This window comes from Merops nubicus, unplaced genomic scaffold (assembly GCF_000691845.1).
Source record: "Merops nubicus isolate BGI_N331 unplaced genomic scaffold, ASM69184v1 scaffold4886, whole genome shotgun sequence".
In the NCBI taxonomy this organism is placed as follows: domain Eukaryota; kingdom Metazoa; phylum Chordata; class Aves; order Coraciiformes; family Meropidae; genus Merops; species Merops nubicus.
Window position 1 is genome coordinate 31,155 of NW_008612791.1, and position 12,941 is coordinate 44,095.

Below are 12,941 nucleotides of genomic sequence, written 5' to 3' on the forward strand. Positions count from 1 at the left end.
CACAATGTAAGCACGCACTTGTGTTTATCTTTGCTATTTTTTTGCTTACTATTGCTATTTCTTTAATCAAGAAAGAATTGAGAGTTCAAGCATAGGTCTCTGGCTAGTTTAATTTAACAAATAAAGAATTAATATTCTTACGAATATAAATCAGTTCTTCATCAGTTCATCATTTTCTCAACCTTCACCTGTCTCTGGGGTCCTGCTGACCTCACACAGAAGCTTCTCTCAGGCTTGCCCCCTATTCCTGCATTGTGGATGCACAGAGAAATTCTCCTAAGACTCACTCAAACCATTTTTAAATAAAAAAAGCCTCATGCATGAATAGCTGTAGTTGTGGATTGAACAGCTAAGCTAACATGGCTGCAAGCCTCTCCCTCCTCCCAGTGCTGCACAGTCCAGGTTGTACCTGCCCTGGCAGCCTGTGGTGTAGCCATGGCCGTGCTGCTCCACCACAAGGGGAGGGAGGGAGGGAGGGAGGGAGCGAGGGAGGGATGGATAGATGGATATACATAAGAGTGGACCACCCACAGCCAGCAGTGTTTCCTGCCCTGATGCTGGGGCACAGAGCCAGCTCTGTGCACTGGATCTGTGTTTTCTATTTCTATATGTTGAGTTTCTGGATTTAGCTCTGCCGTGCCCCACTGTGTGAAGCTAGGCTCATGTATTTCCCTGGTTAGTGCTGATATGCATTAACGATAGTAAAAATAGGTGTACTGCTTACCTTACTGGCCTACTGAAAGGAAAATGTGCAGAGTTAGTATGCACAAATTTCTTTGTAATACTTCACAGCTTATTTCCTGCTTTACTTGCTAGCACAGGGTTTCCAGTCTGTCGTCCTCCATCAATGCCTCATCTCATGTGCAGAATGAATCTCTGTTTTCCTTTCATGATGCTGTTAATGGCTGAGAGGACAAAATAGTAGTGCAAACCTGCACGTCACCAAGCAAAAAAGATTTTAGTTCACCTTCCAACTAAAAGTTCTTGGCCTTTTTTGTTCTTTACTTCTTCTACTTGTGGTTCCTACTAAGCCTCATAAGTTATTTTTTGTCTATAATGACACAAGTTTGTGTGTCTTTATATAAAAAGGGGAAGTTAATTCTCTGGCTAGCCAAGGGTGTTGTGAGCATTCATTAGCCAATGTTAAAAATAAGTGTTTAATCTCATCTAAAAAATTTGATTATATATGATATTTGAGAGGGTTGCTTTTAAGAGGAGGCTGCTGATTGATGACAATACAGATTGTTCATGTGCTGTCATCTTTATCCTAGTTGTGATTTCTTTTTTTTTTTTTTTCTTTTTAGCTAGTGTGGAAGAGAGGGAGAGAAGGAGCCTAATGGGACTTCATATATTGCGTGATGTATGGGGCACTTGCAGTCAGAAATATTGAACTCATAAATGTACTCATTTGGCCTGGAGTCACTGAGAGGGAGACTAAATACAGGACACCGCAATGTCACAGACATGCAGAGTCACTTCTGTAACAACAGAGCTACAGTAGAAAGGCCATATTTTTCTTTGATTTTACTGCAAATCTGTAAGTGAGCTCTGTGAGGCTGCTATCATTGGCTGGAGGAGAGGGTGAACTTTTGCTGAATTTGGCTGTATGCAGACCCCTTTTGCATTTTGTTATTTTTCTGAGATTCTGAACATTTTGGGGTGCTATTTTAAAGCAACCCTGCTCATGCTATCTGTTCTGTCTCATGTCTCCACCACAGCACTGCCACCCTAAGCTCTACCAGCTTGCCCTTCAAGCATGAAGGTGAAATGAAGCTAAATGTGCACATCCAAGGCAGATAGTTACCCCCAGTCTTGCAGTGGTACTTGAAAGAGATATTCCTCATGTCATCTGAGCAGCACAGAAGGAAATGAAAGTATTTCTTACTGTAAATACTTTTCTATTTCTACCTTCCTTTGCACTGCTGGGAGTGTTCGCCGACTCACTTCACTGCTCTTCTCAGAGAAGGGTATTTCTGTCACATCTTAGATCAGTTCAGGCCTGTCCTGTGCACATAGGATGAAGATGGGACAGTGCCGTGGTAGCCTTGAACAAACTTGTAAATTTTGAACACTAGGAGCAGAAGGTGAGATGCAATTGTCATGGCTAAGAAGTCAGAGAGGCCAAACCCCTGGCTGAGATGTAGAACGATCAAGCAGAGCCAAATGTGTGTATACATATGATTCCACCACGTGGAGCTTCCTTAACAAGCTGTGTCTGAGACACAGCAGGAAAGTGTAAGATTATCAGCCACATCCTGAACTGCTCTCACAGTTATTCCCCAGCATATCTGCTAAGTGCATCTAAAACAAATCCAGATGTTGGCTCTAATGCTGTGACAGTTTATTTCCTCCAGTAAGCCAGACAGTTTCTGCTGCATTGCTTGGGTCATCCACCTCAGCACTCAGTGCAAAATGTCAGCGTGTTTCAAGACATCTCAATGAGTGCAAACAAATTATCTGGCTCTGTGTGGCCCTGTAGATAACTAGTGGACAGCACTTCATCAAGACTGACGTTTCAGACTTGTCTCTGGGGTCTGCACTCCAAGCAGAGCCAGGGTGGCTTTCAGGCTGCATTCAGCCTAGTTTTACGATGCTACTTAACTCCTCGTAACCTTTATTCTTTTCCTGGTGTGGCTGTACAAAGCTCTTTCCTGCATGGCAGGTACCGTTCAGTCCCTAGAAGAGCCCAGCAAAGTTCAGGCTGGCAACATAGCCTTTGCGTATAGAGGGAGAGCCTTCTCCCACACCTCCTGCTGGTGAGGCTCTCCATGAGTGACTGTTGTTGGCATTTTGGAAAATCAGCTGGTCTGTGTGTGCAGTGCTTTATCTGACAGGGTTGATTTCTCTTCCCTGGGTGGGGATGCTGTACTTTGATAAACTGGAAAAGGATGAAAGAAAGAGGTGGTTTGCCTTTGCCCAGTCTCAGTACAAGCATCTTACTGAACAAGGTGAGCTGACCAGGAGATATTTTTGTCTCCACTTACCTCTCAAACTATTCTCACACTTGCAGCTAGCTCCAAGGTGCAGCACTTTGCAGAGCACATTGTGGCTTGTGTCAGTTCAGCATGAGTTCAGTCACCCAAAACCTTGCAGGTCTATTTTGAAACATTATTCAGTCTGTCCACTATGGAGTTTCTTTTCTTTTTTTTTTTTCCACTTTTGCTTCTGACATCATTTCCTGAATGTTGTATTCACTGAGCTCTGTAGCCACATCGTCTTCTCAGCATATGATGCAAGGAACTCTTTAAAATGGATTTCAGCTCTCCTTTTACTCTGCAGTGCTTGCTGGTGATAATAACTGCTACTCATGGTAAGTGGGATTTTTCTTTATGAAGTTGGTATGGATTTGCCTAGATGAGCAGAAACCTTAATTTTACTCCAAGATCTTTTAAGGACTCTATGAGGTTTGGGGAGGCATCAAATAGTGTAACTGCTAATGCATGGAAGGGGCAGTCAGACCGAAGTAAGACAGATGATTCTTTTAGTAAACGAGTGGTAGCTAACAATATAGTATTTTTTCAGTGTACTTGCATCTGTAAAAGCACTTCGTCAGAGAATGTAAGGTCCTTGTACACAGAACATTGGCTGCAGGGGCTGGACAACAATGTGGTTCTGCTCCTAATGCTTGGTGTGACCGTGGGTTATCCCTGAGCTGCAGCTGACCTGCCCTTTATCCATCTCTGATTTGTGTACAACAACTGAAAAATGTGCAAGGATACTGTGAGACTTGTTCAAGTTGCAACCCTACTTATTGGCTAAAAGCAGCTGTGCAGACAGCAGAGTTTTTGCTACCCATGGCATTGATATCCTAAGAATCTTTTTTTTGCAGTCTCTCAGCTCTGAGGGGAGGTGATAGACTGTCATGTCAAATGTGGGGAGAGAGAAGACCAGCTCCTCAGCCTTTTGTTGCCCTGTGCATCTGGTGTGCACACCACTCCAATGTTACCAGGGAGGAAAGTTGGCCTTTATAGAAGGCTTCTCACTCTGATTTTCCAATTACTGGTGACCCTAGCCTGTCACTAGGGGTGAGTCTGTCCCTTTTATGCCTCACCTGGGTATTTGCCTTTCTGGGAGACAGCTGAGAGGGGATGGATGGACACAGCAACCTCACTGCCCACGCTCTGTGCCTCTGCTTTCAGGCTCTGCCGTCTGGACCGGTGTGCTCAGTGGAGGCTCAGCAGTCTTTCCTGTGGGAATTCAAGATCTGCAGAACCTCTCCAGAATGAGCAAGAGGGACGTGATATGTTTGACATCTATCTTAAATAATACTTTGTTGGCTGAATGTGGCAATTCTGCCAGCACGTGCCTGAGCTTGCAGAATGGCTCCCTAGTGCTGAGGAGTGTGAAGAAAGAGGATGAAGGAAAATATGAGTTTGTTTTCCGCAACACCACCAGATCTTTTACACTGGAAGTATTTGGTAAGTGGAGTTCTTAGCAAAAAATATTTTTTGAACTTGTGAGCCTGGCTGGAAGCTGGTGCCTTGAAATTCTTCCTAAGAGACTACTTGAGCTTGCAGGAACTATAAGTGCCTTTGGAATAGCTTTGTAAGCCTCTGACACCTCAGGGAGCAGTAATGGGGTGTGTAAACTAAAGGATGATTTTTGTGCCTGCGTGCTCAGTCTCTCCTATCTGTTGAGCCTTCCTTGAAGTAGCCATTCGGTTGAACTACGTGCTATTTTTCCCCTGATGTAAGAGAAATGGCAGCATGAAGTGTTGGTAAAGTTGAGTCTACACTATGTGGACATATAGCTGGAGATTTCAGTCCATTTCCAAAATACTCTTTCTGATGGCTCTCTCAAAAGCTCTCATTTTGCTGCCTGTGGACACACTTCCTTAAGGAGTTAACCCTACCTGACTTGGCTCTGGAGACTGAACTGGACTTCTGTGCAGGTCTTGGTTGAGGTGTGCAGTTGAGCTGGTTGAGCTGTGCAGAGACCAGCAATAGGTACCTTATCGTGCCAGTCTCCTTACTGTCCTCCCTGTGGTCTCAGAATTGCCGCTCCCCTTCTTGTGTCTGCTCATCCACCTGCAAGGTGAGAAGACAGAAGGTCACTTCTCTTCAGGATCCAGCTCATTGCTTGGGTTAATGTGGAGAAGGCTTAAATGGGTTTGCCCCTCTGCTGAATAGTGCTCCAGAGAGCCAATGACTATTGCTCTTGTCCTTGTCTCCACCATTCCTTTTGCCAATCTTTCACCTACACGAGCTTCTAAGAGAAACTGAAGCGTATGAGATTGTAATGAAAATGCCTGAACAAAGTGGTCTTAGTGAAGATAAATGAATCCTTGCACCTTTCAGGTGCGAACAGGCAGAACTGCTGTGGAGAGCAGGTCAAAGATTTGACACCTTGTCATGAAGATCTGGGACTTAGGCTTGAAGAAGGCATTCTGCAGAAGTGTCACGGCTTTAACCTCCATTTCAGTGGATTTGCTTTGGGAACTTTAGTGTCCTTCTTGTGTTCTGTTGCCACACCTAAGTCAGGGAGTTACACCAAAGGTATTCCTGGAGGCAGTGAATTTTAGCTGCAGATGATGTCCTAGTTGAAGAAAATTATTTCTGATCTTATATGGATGTTTGCATAGACATTCTCAATGTTACTGTCATAAAATCATACCAATTCTCTGTCTGGTCTGTATTTGCAAAGTGACAAAGGTAGGAAATAGATTGGAAAGCAGAAATTCAGGAAAATGCAGTAAGATCAATGACTCTTTAATTTTTTTAAATTGTCATAGTCTAGGTCATCCTATCTAAGAGGGTGTCAGGTGTTGGTGCCTATGATTCGTATTAGTTCCTCTAAAATGGATGAAGAGGTAGAGTGACAGCAAAACTATAAACCTGTGGTGGAGGAGAGGGCTGTGTCTCCTCTGAAGCTATGGTTATCTGCTGATTATGGAGGAAGCCTCTGGCTGGCAGATGTTTTGGGTGTTTCCATCATTCTCTCAGATCAGGGGCTTTTTTTTTTTTTTTTTTTCCTTTTTAAATTTCAATAGAGAACATGAAGAGACACCAGATTTTTGTGGCATCCCCAAAACAGGGACAAAGAATTACTAGCATGGCTGGGTGGGCACTGGTAAGCATTTCAGAGCTTACAGGTAAGCATTTCAGGCAGGCACTGAAGAGTGGTTACTGATTTCTTTGCTCCCTGTCTACCAGTAAATGTGGTGGTAACTAAGATTGCTGGTAAGAGAAGATCCTGTCCAGCTCATGTTCACGGCTGAACCTGCTACTCACCTCTCTCCTTCCTCCCTGTTCCCGTTTCCCCGTGCTGTGTGTGACTAGAGCCATCTGTTGGTATCCAGTGCTTCCCTAATGGGACCGGAGAGTTGTACTGCAACGTGACCAGCAATGGGAGCACCAGCTTTCAGTGGCTGCTGAACGGCTCTGTGCCACGCGTCCCCGAAGCTTGCATCAAGGACGGTGGGAGGAAGGTTCAACTGGACAAACCTGTGCCCGGGGAATTTGTATGTGAGGTTCACCATGGGAAAAGTGTCACAAGGACCAAGCCTGTTGTGCTTTCTTGCAGTTATGGTGAGTAACATCATCTCCAGAAAATATCCCTTTTGGTCTCTTGCAGCAGAAGACTTCAAGGATTGATGCTGTCTGCGTAATACCAAACACTTCTGCCCTCTGACAGCTGCCTTCCAGACTTGCCACATCCTCCCTTTAGAAAATGTCCCCTTCCTTCTCCCTCCTGTGTCTTGGACTGACACAGCCTACAATCACAGAAGGGATGAAAGGTTGTTCAGGAGGTCCTCTCACCCAGCTCTGCAGTAAGGATGGATCTCTACCTGTCTGTTTTCCCGCTTCACAGCAAAGGGGAGACCCTGCACCCTCCTGGGGTTGATCTTCTATGCTGGTTTAGAAACACGAGCTGCAACCTGCTGACATTTATCCATTAACAAGATGGCCTTCCAGTTTCTACAACATCCCTGTAAAAATACCTCTGATACTTCAGCTCTGTTGCTACTGGACTCAGCTGAGGTGTTTTGCTTTGTCGCTTTTCTCCTTATCTAGGCCAGTTGCACAATGTCCATACAAATTTCTCTCCATCAGCCCCACACCATCAGAAGCACAATTCATTTACTTACAAAATGTAGGGTCTTTTCCCCTCCATGTGCCTCGTCAGATATGTATTTCTGTGAGAAGTCTGTGACCTTATCCATTTTCAAGCTATCCATAAATTTCAAGTACTCTGCTTGAATGAGGCCATAGTTTAGTGAGACAGAAAATCCAGATCCTAGGACTGATCAAAACTGCCAGAACCTCATGATCCAAAGCACCGGTCTGTGATGTAAGCTCACATTTTTTAAAAAAAGACCACCAACAAAAAACACAACCAAACGAATCAACCAAATTTGACTAGATAAATTTGAGTGTGATTTCACTTGTATCTTCAGTAGTGAAGGTTTTTGTCCTCTCTGGCAGCAAAAGATGGTTGTCAAAACTATGTCAGGGCGGCATAATTTAACTGTAAAGTTTTTGACTAATTTAACTATTTAATTTAATAACCTTTGCAACTAGAGAAATTGTACTGTACAATAGCACCTACCATTTTAGAAGTTATCTGAGGTTCTCCAACTTGACAGCAGATACTGTCTTGTCTTCTATGGTTGCCACACTGTTAGTGTGAAAACAATATTGCTGACATAAACCCTGTATCACGTGTGCTGGCATTCAGCAGAAATGCCATGGGCTCTTCGTGCCTGATCACGTTGGCACTGCTGGCCAATCTGTACAAGTCTAGGATATATGATTGTGGAGCAATGATTTTGATCTCCTTCAGCTAAATTGGTCAGAGATTGTTCAGCATAGTCAGACCCAAGTTGGCCGAGGCACTGGGGAGTGAGGATGTGAACATCCATGAGCTGTTCAATCCAGCCCTGTGATAAATCACGTGAGTGCTGACAGTTACCATTGTTTATTCTGGGTGGCTGCCCTGGGTCCCCTGGGTACGATATCGGTTCCCCATTTCCTCTTGAAAAGCCCACAGGGGAAATTAGTGATAGCTCTGTTGGGATGGACATGCACATGTACACGTGTGTGGAAGGGTCTGAGAGCAAGAAAGCAGCAATTCTACTTTTCAGTCACCAGATGCAACCACATTTGTAAAAAGTGAACTAAATCAATTCAGAATACGAGTAATATGAATTGAAGAGAGAAATGAGTTCAATTTTTTTTTTTTTTTTTTTTTTTTTTTTGTGGTTTATTTGCTCCAGGCAAAGGGCTGAATATGTTTTTTTCCACGATAAGTGTAAGATCTATGTAAAAGCACCTATTTGGGCAACCTGTTGGCTTATGAAATTAATTTTTTAATAATTAGTAGCATACAACAATTTTGCAGAAATACTCTAAACTTCCCAGGCACCAAAGGGCTCTGATCACACAGGAACTAAAGCAGAGGATTCTGAAGTTAGTAAGTCAATATACATAAAAGGCTTTTATTGACTCATTACTTGTTTTATTACTTGTTTATTACAAACTTTTAACACAATATTTTATCTTAAAAAGACCTTTTTAACAAGTGGCAACATTTTAGGAAAAAATATTAATGAAAAAGTATTTCCAGGATATATTTATGCCTTTGACAATATTCTTTAAGCTCTCCTCAAAAATAAAATAAAATAATTAGGTAAATGATTTCTTGTTTGCTGAAAGTTTAATTTTGAGTATAGATTTATTTTTTTTAACTTGGTAAGAGTTTCTCAAGACACTGGAACAAGCACTCTGAAAATACTTTGCGTATGTAAGATTTTGCACGCAAGAGCACCTGTGTACAGTTCTTTTACTGTTCTGATGAGTATGTAGACTATGACAGCATGTAGCATGCCCTGGAATTTTTGAAGCACTTCCCAGACTCTGGGGATATGCAGCAATTTCTGCATTTCAGATCTCAAAAACATGTTCCAAATGATCCTGTTGGTTCTTCCAGTGTGGTGCTGTGCAGGCATGCACACACACAAAAAGAAGCCAAATGATTCAAAAGGGATGCCTTGGTTTACCTAAGGAATTTTAAGGAAATTACATTAGAGCAATAACTGAGCTGTATGTTTTTTTCATACTGGGAGGAAGAGTTTTCATGCCCCATGAAACCCCAGGTTGTAGCAAATTGTCCTAGTGAAAGGAGTGCATCTGGACGAATGTCTCTTTTCTGCCAGTCTGCGATGTCCTCTGCCAGCTTCTCTGCTCAGCAACAAGTCTGACTGGTGAAGCGACCCTGAGCAAGGGACTCTGAACTGGATAATAATTGCCACCAACTTGTATGTGGCCTTCCTCTCAGCCATCTGTAGCCATTGCCTCCTGCTAGGCACAATCTCAGTTGGGAAGGGGACTAAAGAGAAATCTGTCCCTGAGTAGCAGTGAAATCAGTTTCCTACAGCTCTGAGCCTGGTGGTTAGAGTCTCTGGTGCCTGAGGAAGTGCAGGCTCTGATCAGACTTGCTTTGAGGTTGGCATAGTCATTATATGGCTGTCCTAAGTGGATTCTCTGATGCTTATGTTAACAAGCTCTCAGGGTAGACTCTGTAGCTTTTCTTTCAGCAGCTGCTAGCTTAGGTCTTTCTCTTCTTTTCAGCTGCCTGTTTTCGTAAAGATTGTTGCAATGTAGTACCTTTCAAACCACCACTTTCCCTGTTAGATTTGATTAAAACTTATTAATTATCTTAGATGTTACTGGTCGGAGTAGGCAGAAACAAATGCACGTGGCATAGTCACACGAGCCTCTTTTAATGAAAAAAATCCTTACCATTCCATTAAATGATGTGACATAAATTACAATGTGTCATAATTCATAATATCAGCTCCTCAATCCAAACAAAAGCAATAATAATGCCCACATGCTCTAATCTGCATGGTTTCCTCTGTTTGGAGAAAGAAGCTTTTCCACACTGGTAACGAACAGCACCCTGTCCTTCTTTCAGGAGACCTGCTGCAGCATCCGTGGTTCATTTACATCCTGGCAGGATGTGCAGGGGGTGCCATTATCCTGGTGGTGTTTGTGTCCTCAGTCATATGTTGCTGCATGAAGAGGAAACACAAATTCATCCCAGTGCCTTCAGGTGAGTGGAGAATGCTGTTTTTCTGTGGGATGAGTCTCTACAGAGGATGGTGTTTGTGTAGGCTGGAGTTAAAATGGCCTCAGCTTGGTGGCTGCTCGTCTTCCAGCCAGCCCTCCCGTGACTCATGGAGCAGAAAGCTGCTTGCTGACAGACAATGGCTACAAACAGCAGTCTTGAATTAAACCTTTCTTTTCCTTTTTTCACCTCATGCGTGACACCATGTGCTCCTGGGCAGGAAGAAACACAGCAAAACCTTTTCTGTGAGCAAGAAAATTGAGCCTCGTTCAGGTCTGATCCTGAAAGGGCCTGAAGGCTTCTAATGGCAGTCCTTTGTCAGCACCAGTCCCTGAGTGCCCATGCCCAGTGAGCCTACCTCAAGCTGTGATTCTGCCAGCATGATCAAGCTGGTCTCTGACAGGGTAGCAGTAGCTCTCCGTACTTGGCATCTGTCTGCTCTAGGAATGGAGCCAGTGCTGCATGAGGAAGAGATGCATGCATGTGTTGGTGGTCTGGCCTTGCAACGGGTGTGCCAAGGCTGCTGGAATGTGGGAGACCTCTTTCCTTCAAGTCTTCCTTTTTGTTTTTACAGAGGAGAAGGATGATGGACTAACCATGTCTGTGATCTCCAGTGAAGGTGTGAAGAGCCCCCCCAATGGAGACCATGTCGAGGCTCAAGCTGCCCAAGTTGACTGCCCTTCAAAGCCTGGTGGGTCCAGTGGCTTACTTTAAGTCAAACAGATAGCCTGTTCAGGAGGTTGAAGGACAAAATGCATGTGTATGACTGATTGGAGAGGATCTAACTGGAGAGAGGGGCCTGGGATTCACTAGCTTAAGGAAGGTGTTACATCTTGTCCAGATGACAGAAATTACAGGAGATTGTCTATCAGTACCTTACTTTGGCACAGGAGTAGCTCTTGCCTTCATCTAGCCATGAGATGCAGTGGCAGCTCTCTTGTAAGCATCTCACAGAGGGTACTGCCAGCAGACTGCAGACTGTCCATTCCAGTATTTCAGGTGCTAAAAATATCAAAACCAACAACCTCTCTACACTTAGCAGTTTCCCTGCAATTTTATCACACATCCCTCTTATCATTAACATTTTATGAGAATTGGCATGTTTTTGTAAAAGGACAGCATTCCTGACAGCATTCATCAATAAGCTGAACTGCAAACAACAGTTAAAACCCCATCAAAGCCAGAGGCTTGTGGTTTTCCTTACGTTGGTGCTAAAGTGGGAATACAGTCATGTTTTAAGTCCTTCAAATAAATCAAAAATAAAACTGAACAGCTTTCTCACAGTATGGTCAAAAGCCTCCAGAGATAAAAACCTTTCAGAAATCTCCTGGTTTGTGCATGCTTGGTATTAACACTTCACTTCTTGCACTACATTTCCATCAGTTTTGTTTCGCAAACATGGCTATTTGCAATGCCTTCCCTAATAATGCACCATCATTAGGTAAAGTAGGTCTAGCAGCAACATCATGAACTGGAGCAAGACTGCATAGGTCATAACCTGGTCTCACTTCTGTTATCCTTCACTTTACCACGCACAGCCTTTCAGCAGCTCAGCTCTGCTTTCTGTCTAACCTTGGATGATGCTCTGCCCTGCTTTCAAAATATTAAATGCCACTGATTAACATAGCACAAGAACTAATAATAAAAAAATTCTACATAATTCAAGTAATTGTTAAATATCAATATACTTAAAGTGTAAAACTTTTTTATTTAAATAAAAAATTTCCACGTTGTCAATTTGACTAACAAAATATCCTGTATTTAATTTTTCTACAAATAAGTAAAAAGCAGAGATATATGTGAAAGTGTTTAGGTGAGAACATATTAAAAGTGTGCTGTTAGCCAGCTTTAATTGCTCAGATGTGACTGAATAGATTTGGCTTTGGTATTTTAGTACATTTTGAGCAGTTGAGGCCAGAGAGCTTCAGCACTAAAGTGTTTTACATACAAAGCCATGACAAACAGCTCAATAAATGAGTAGTTACAATGAAAACTGGAGTTTGGCTTGCAGACGCCTGAACAGGGGACTTAGGGGTTAGGCAGCCTGAGGCAGGCACTTTTTCCATTGGGGTGAGCATAGCATGGGCATTTATAAACTGTTTCTCCCTTCTTTTCCAGACACTGCCCAGACTGGTCAAGAAATTGAGCCTCAGCCCCCCATGGAAGAAAATTTACCAGTGGAGATAGAGCCTGAGGAAATGCCAGACCCAGAGGTCATAGTAGATGTGGAAAGCCAGGAAAATGCCTCAGACTGTTTTCCGGATCCAACTGATAACTGATCTGGCATGCTTGCTCTTCCACCCCATCTTGAAGCCAATGATACCCATTCTTTGCATCTCATAGTCTCATTGTGTATAAGAATTGGTCTAGAAAACTTTAGCAGGGGAAATATGTGAGGTGTCAGGCCTGCTAACCTCATTTGAAAAATAGAAGGAAAAGGAAAATATAAGAAAGAGCAAAGCATGGCTTCAAGGCCACACTGCCATGGGCTGACAGTTTCACTAACAAATACAACTGGGCAGCTGTTTCATGCTTTGTCTATTAATAGACCTGCAGTTAACCTGTGGAACCCTGGCTTTGCCATGTCTTTGCCATGTCTTTGTCAGCTAGCAGTTCCTGCAAGGAGCAGGCATGACAGGCAGACTGAGATGGCCTGCTAGTCCCAGACAGAAAAAAGGATTTACCAGAAATTTCTGGAGAAAGACTCTTAGGATATTTCAAGGCATGTTTTCTGGCCCTGCAAAGAAAGCTCAATGGAGGTTTCAGCTAGGTATCTGCTGTGCTGGGTACTTGTCTGAATCACTCCTCTGAGCTCCAGAGCCTTTGTGATTTGGCCATCACCACTTGCTCTGTGGGGCCAGGAGTGGAGGTAG

The 12,941-nt window shown here is 43.3% G+C and overlaps 1 protein-coding gene across 1 annotated transcript; it reads left to right on the top strand.

The window, feature by feature from the left end:
- The first annotated feature begins 3,249 nt into the window (after nucleotides 1–3,249).
- On the top strand, nucleotides 3,250–12,347 carry LOC103774251. Its single transcript, XM_008941644.1, has 6 exons — nucleotides 3,250–3,310; nucleotides 4,140–4,418; nucleotides 6,279–6,527; nucleotides 9,916–10,053; nucleotides 10,643–10,759; nucleotides 12,187–12,347. Exons 1-6 carry the CDS (start codon nucleotides 3,250–3,252, stop codon nucleotides 12,345–12,347), a joined length of 1,005 nt encoding a protein of 334 aa, XP_008939892.1.
- Nucleotides 12,348–12,941: the final 594 nt, after the last annotated feature.

What these genes read in the sequence shown, in the direction of transcription:
- LOC103774251 (XM_008941644.1), top strand. Translation starts at nt 3,250, where the DNA reads ATGGATTTCAGCTCTCCTTTTACTCTGCAGTGCTTGCTGGTGATAATA. An exon ending in GATAATAACTGCTACTCATG is followed by an intron (nt 3,311 to 4,139) that starts GTAAGTGGGATT and finishes CTCTGCTTTCAG; the next exon opens with GCTCTGCCGTCTGGACCGGT. An exon ending in TTTTACACTGGAAGTATTTG is followed by an intron (nt 4,419 to 6,278) that starts GTAAGTGGAGTT and finishes GTGTGTGACTAG; the next exon opens with AGCCATCTGTTGGTATCCAG.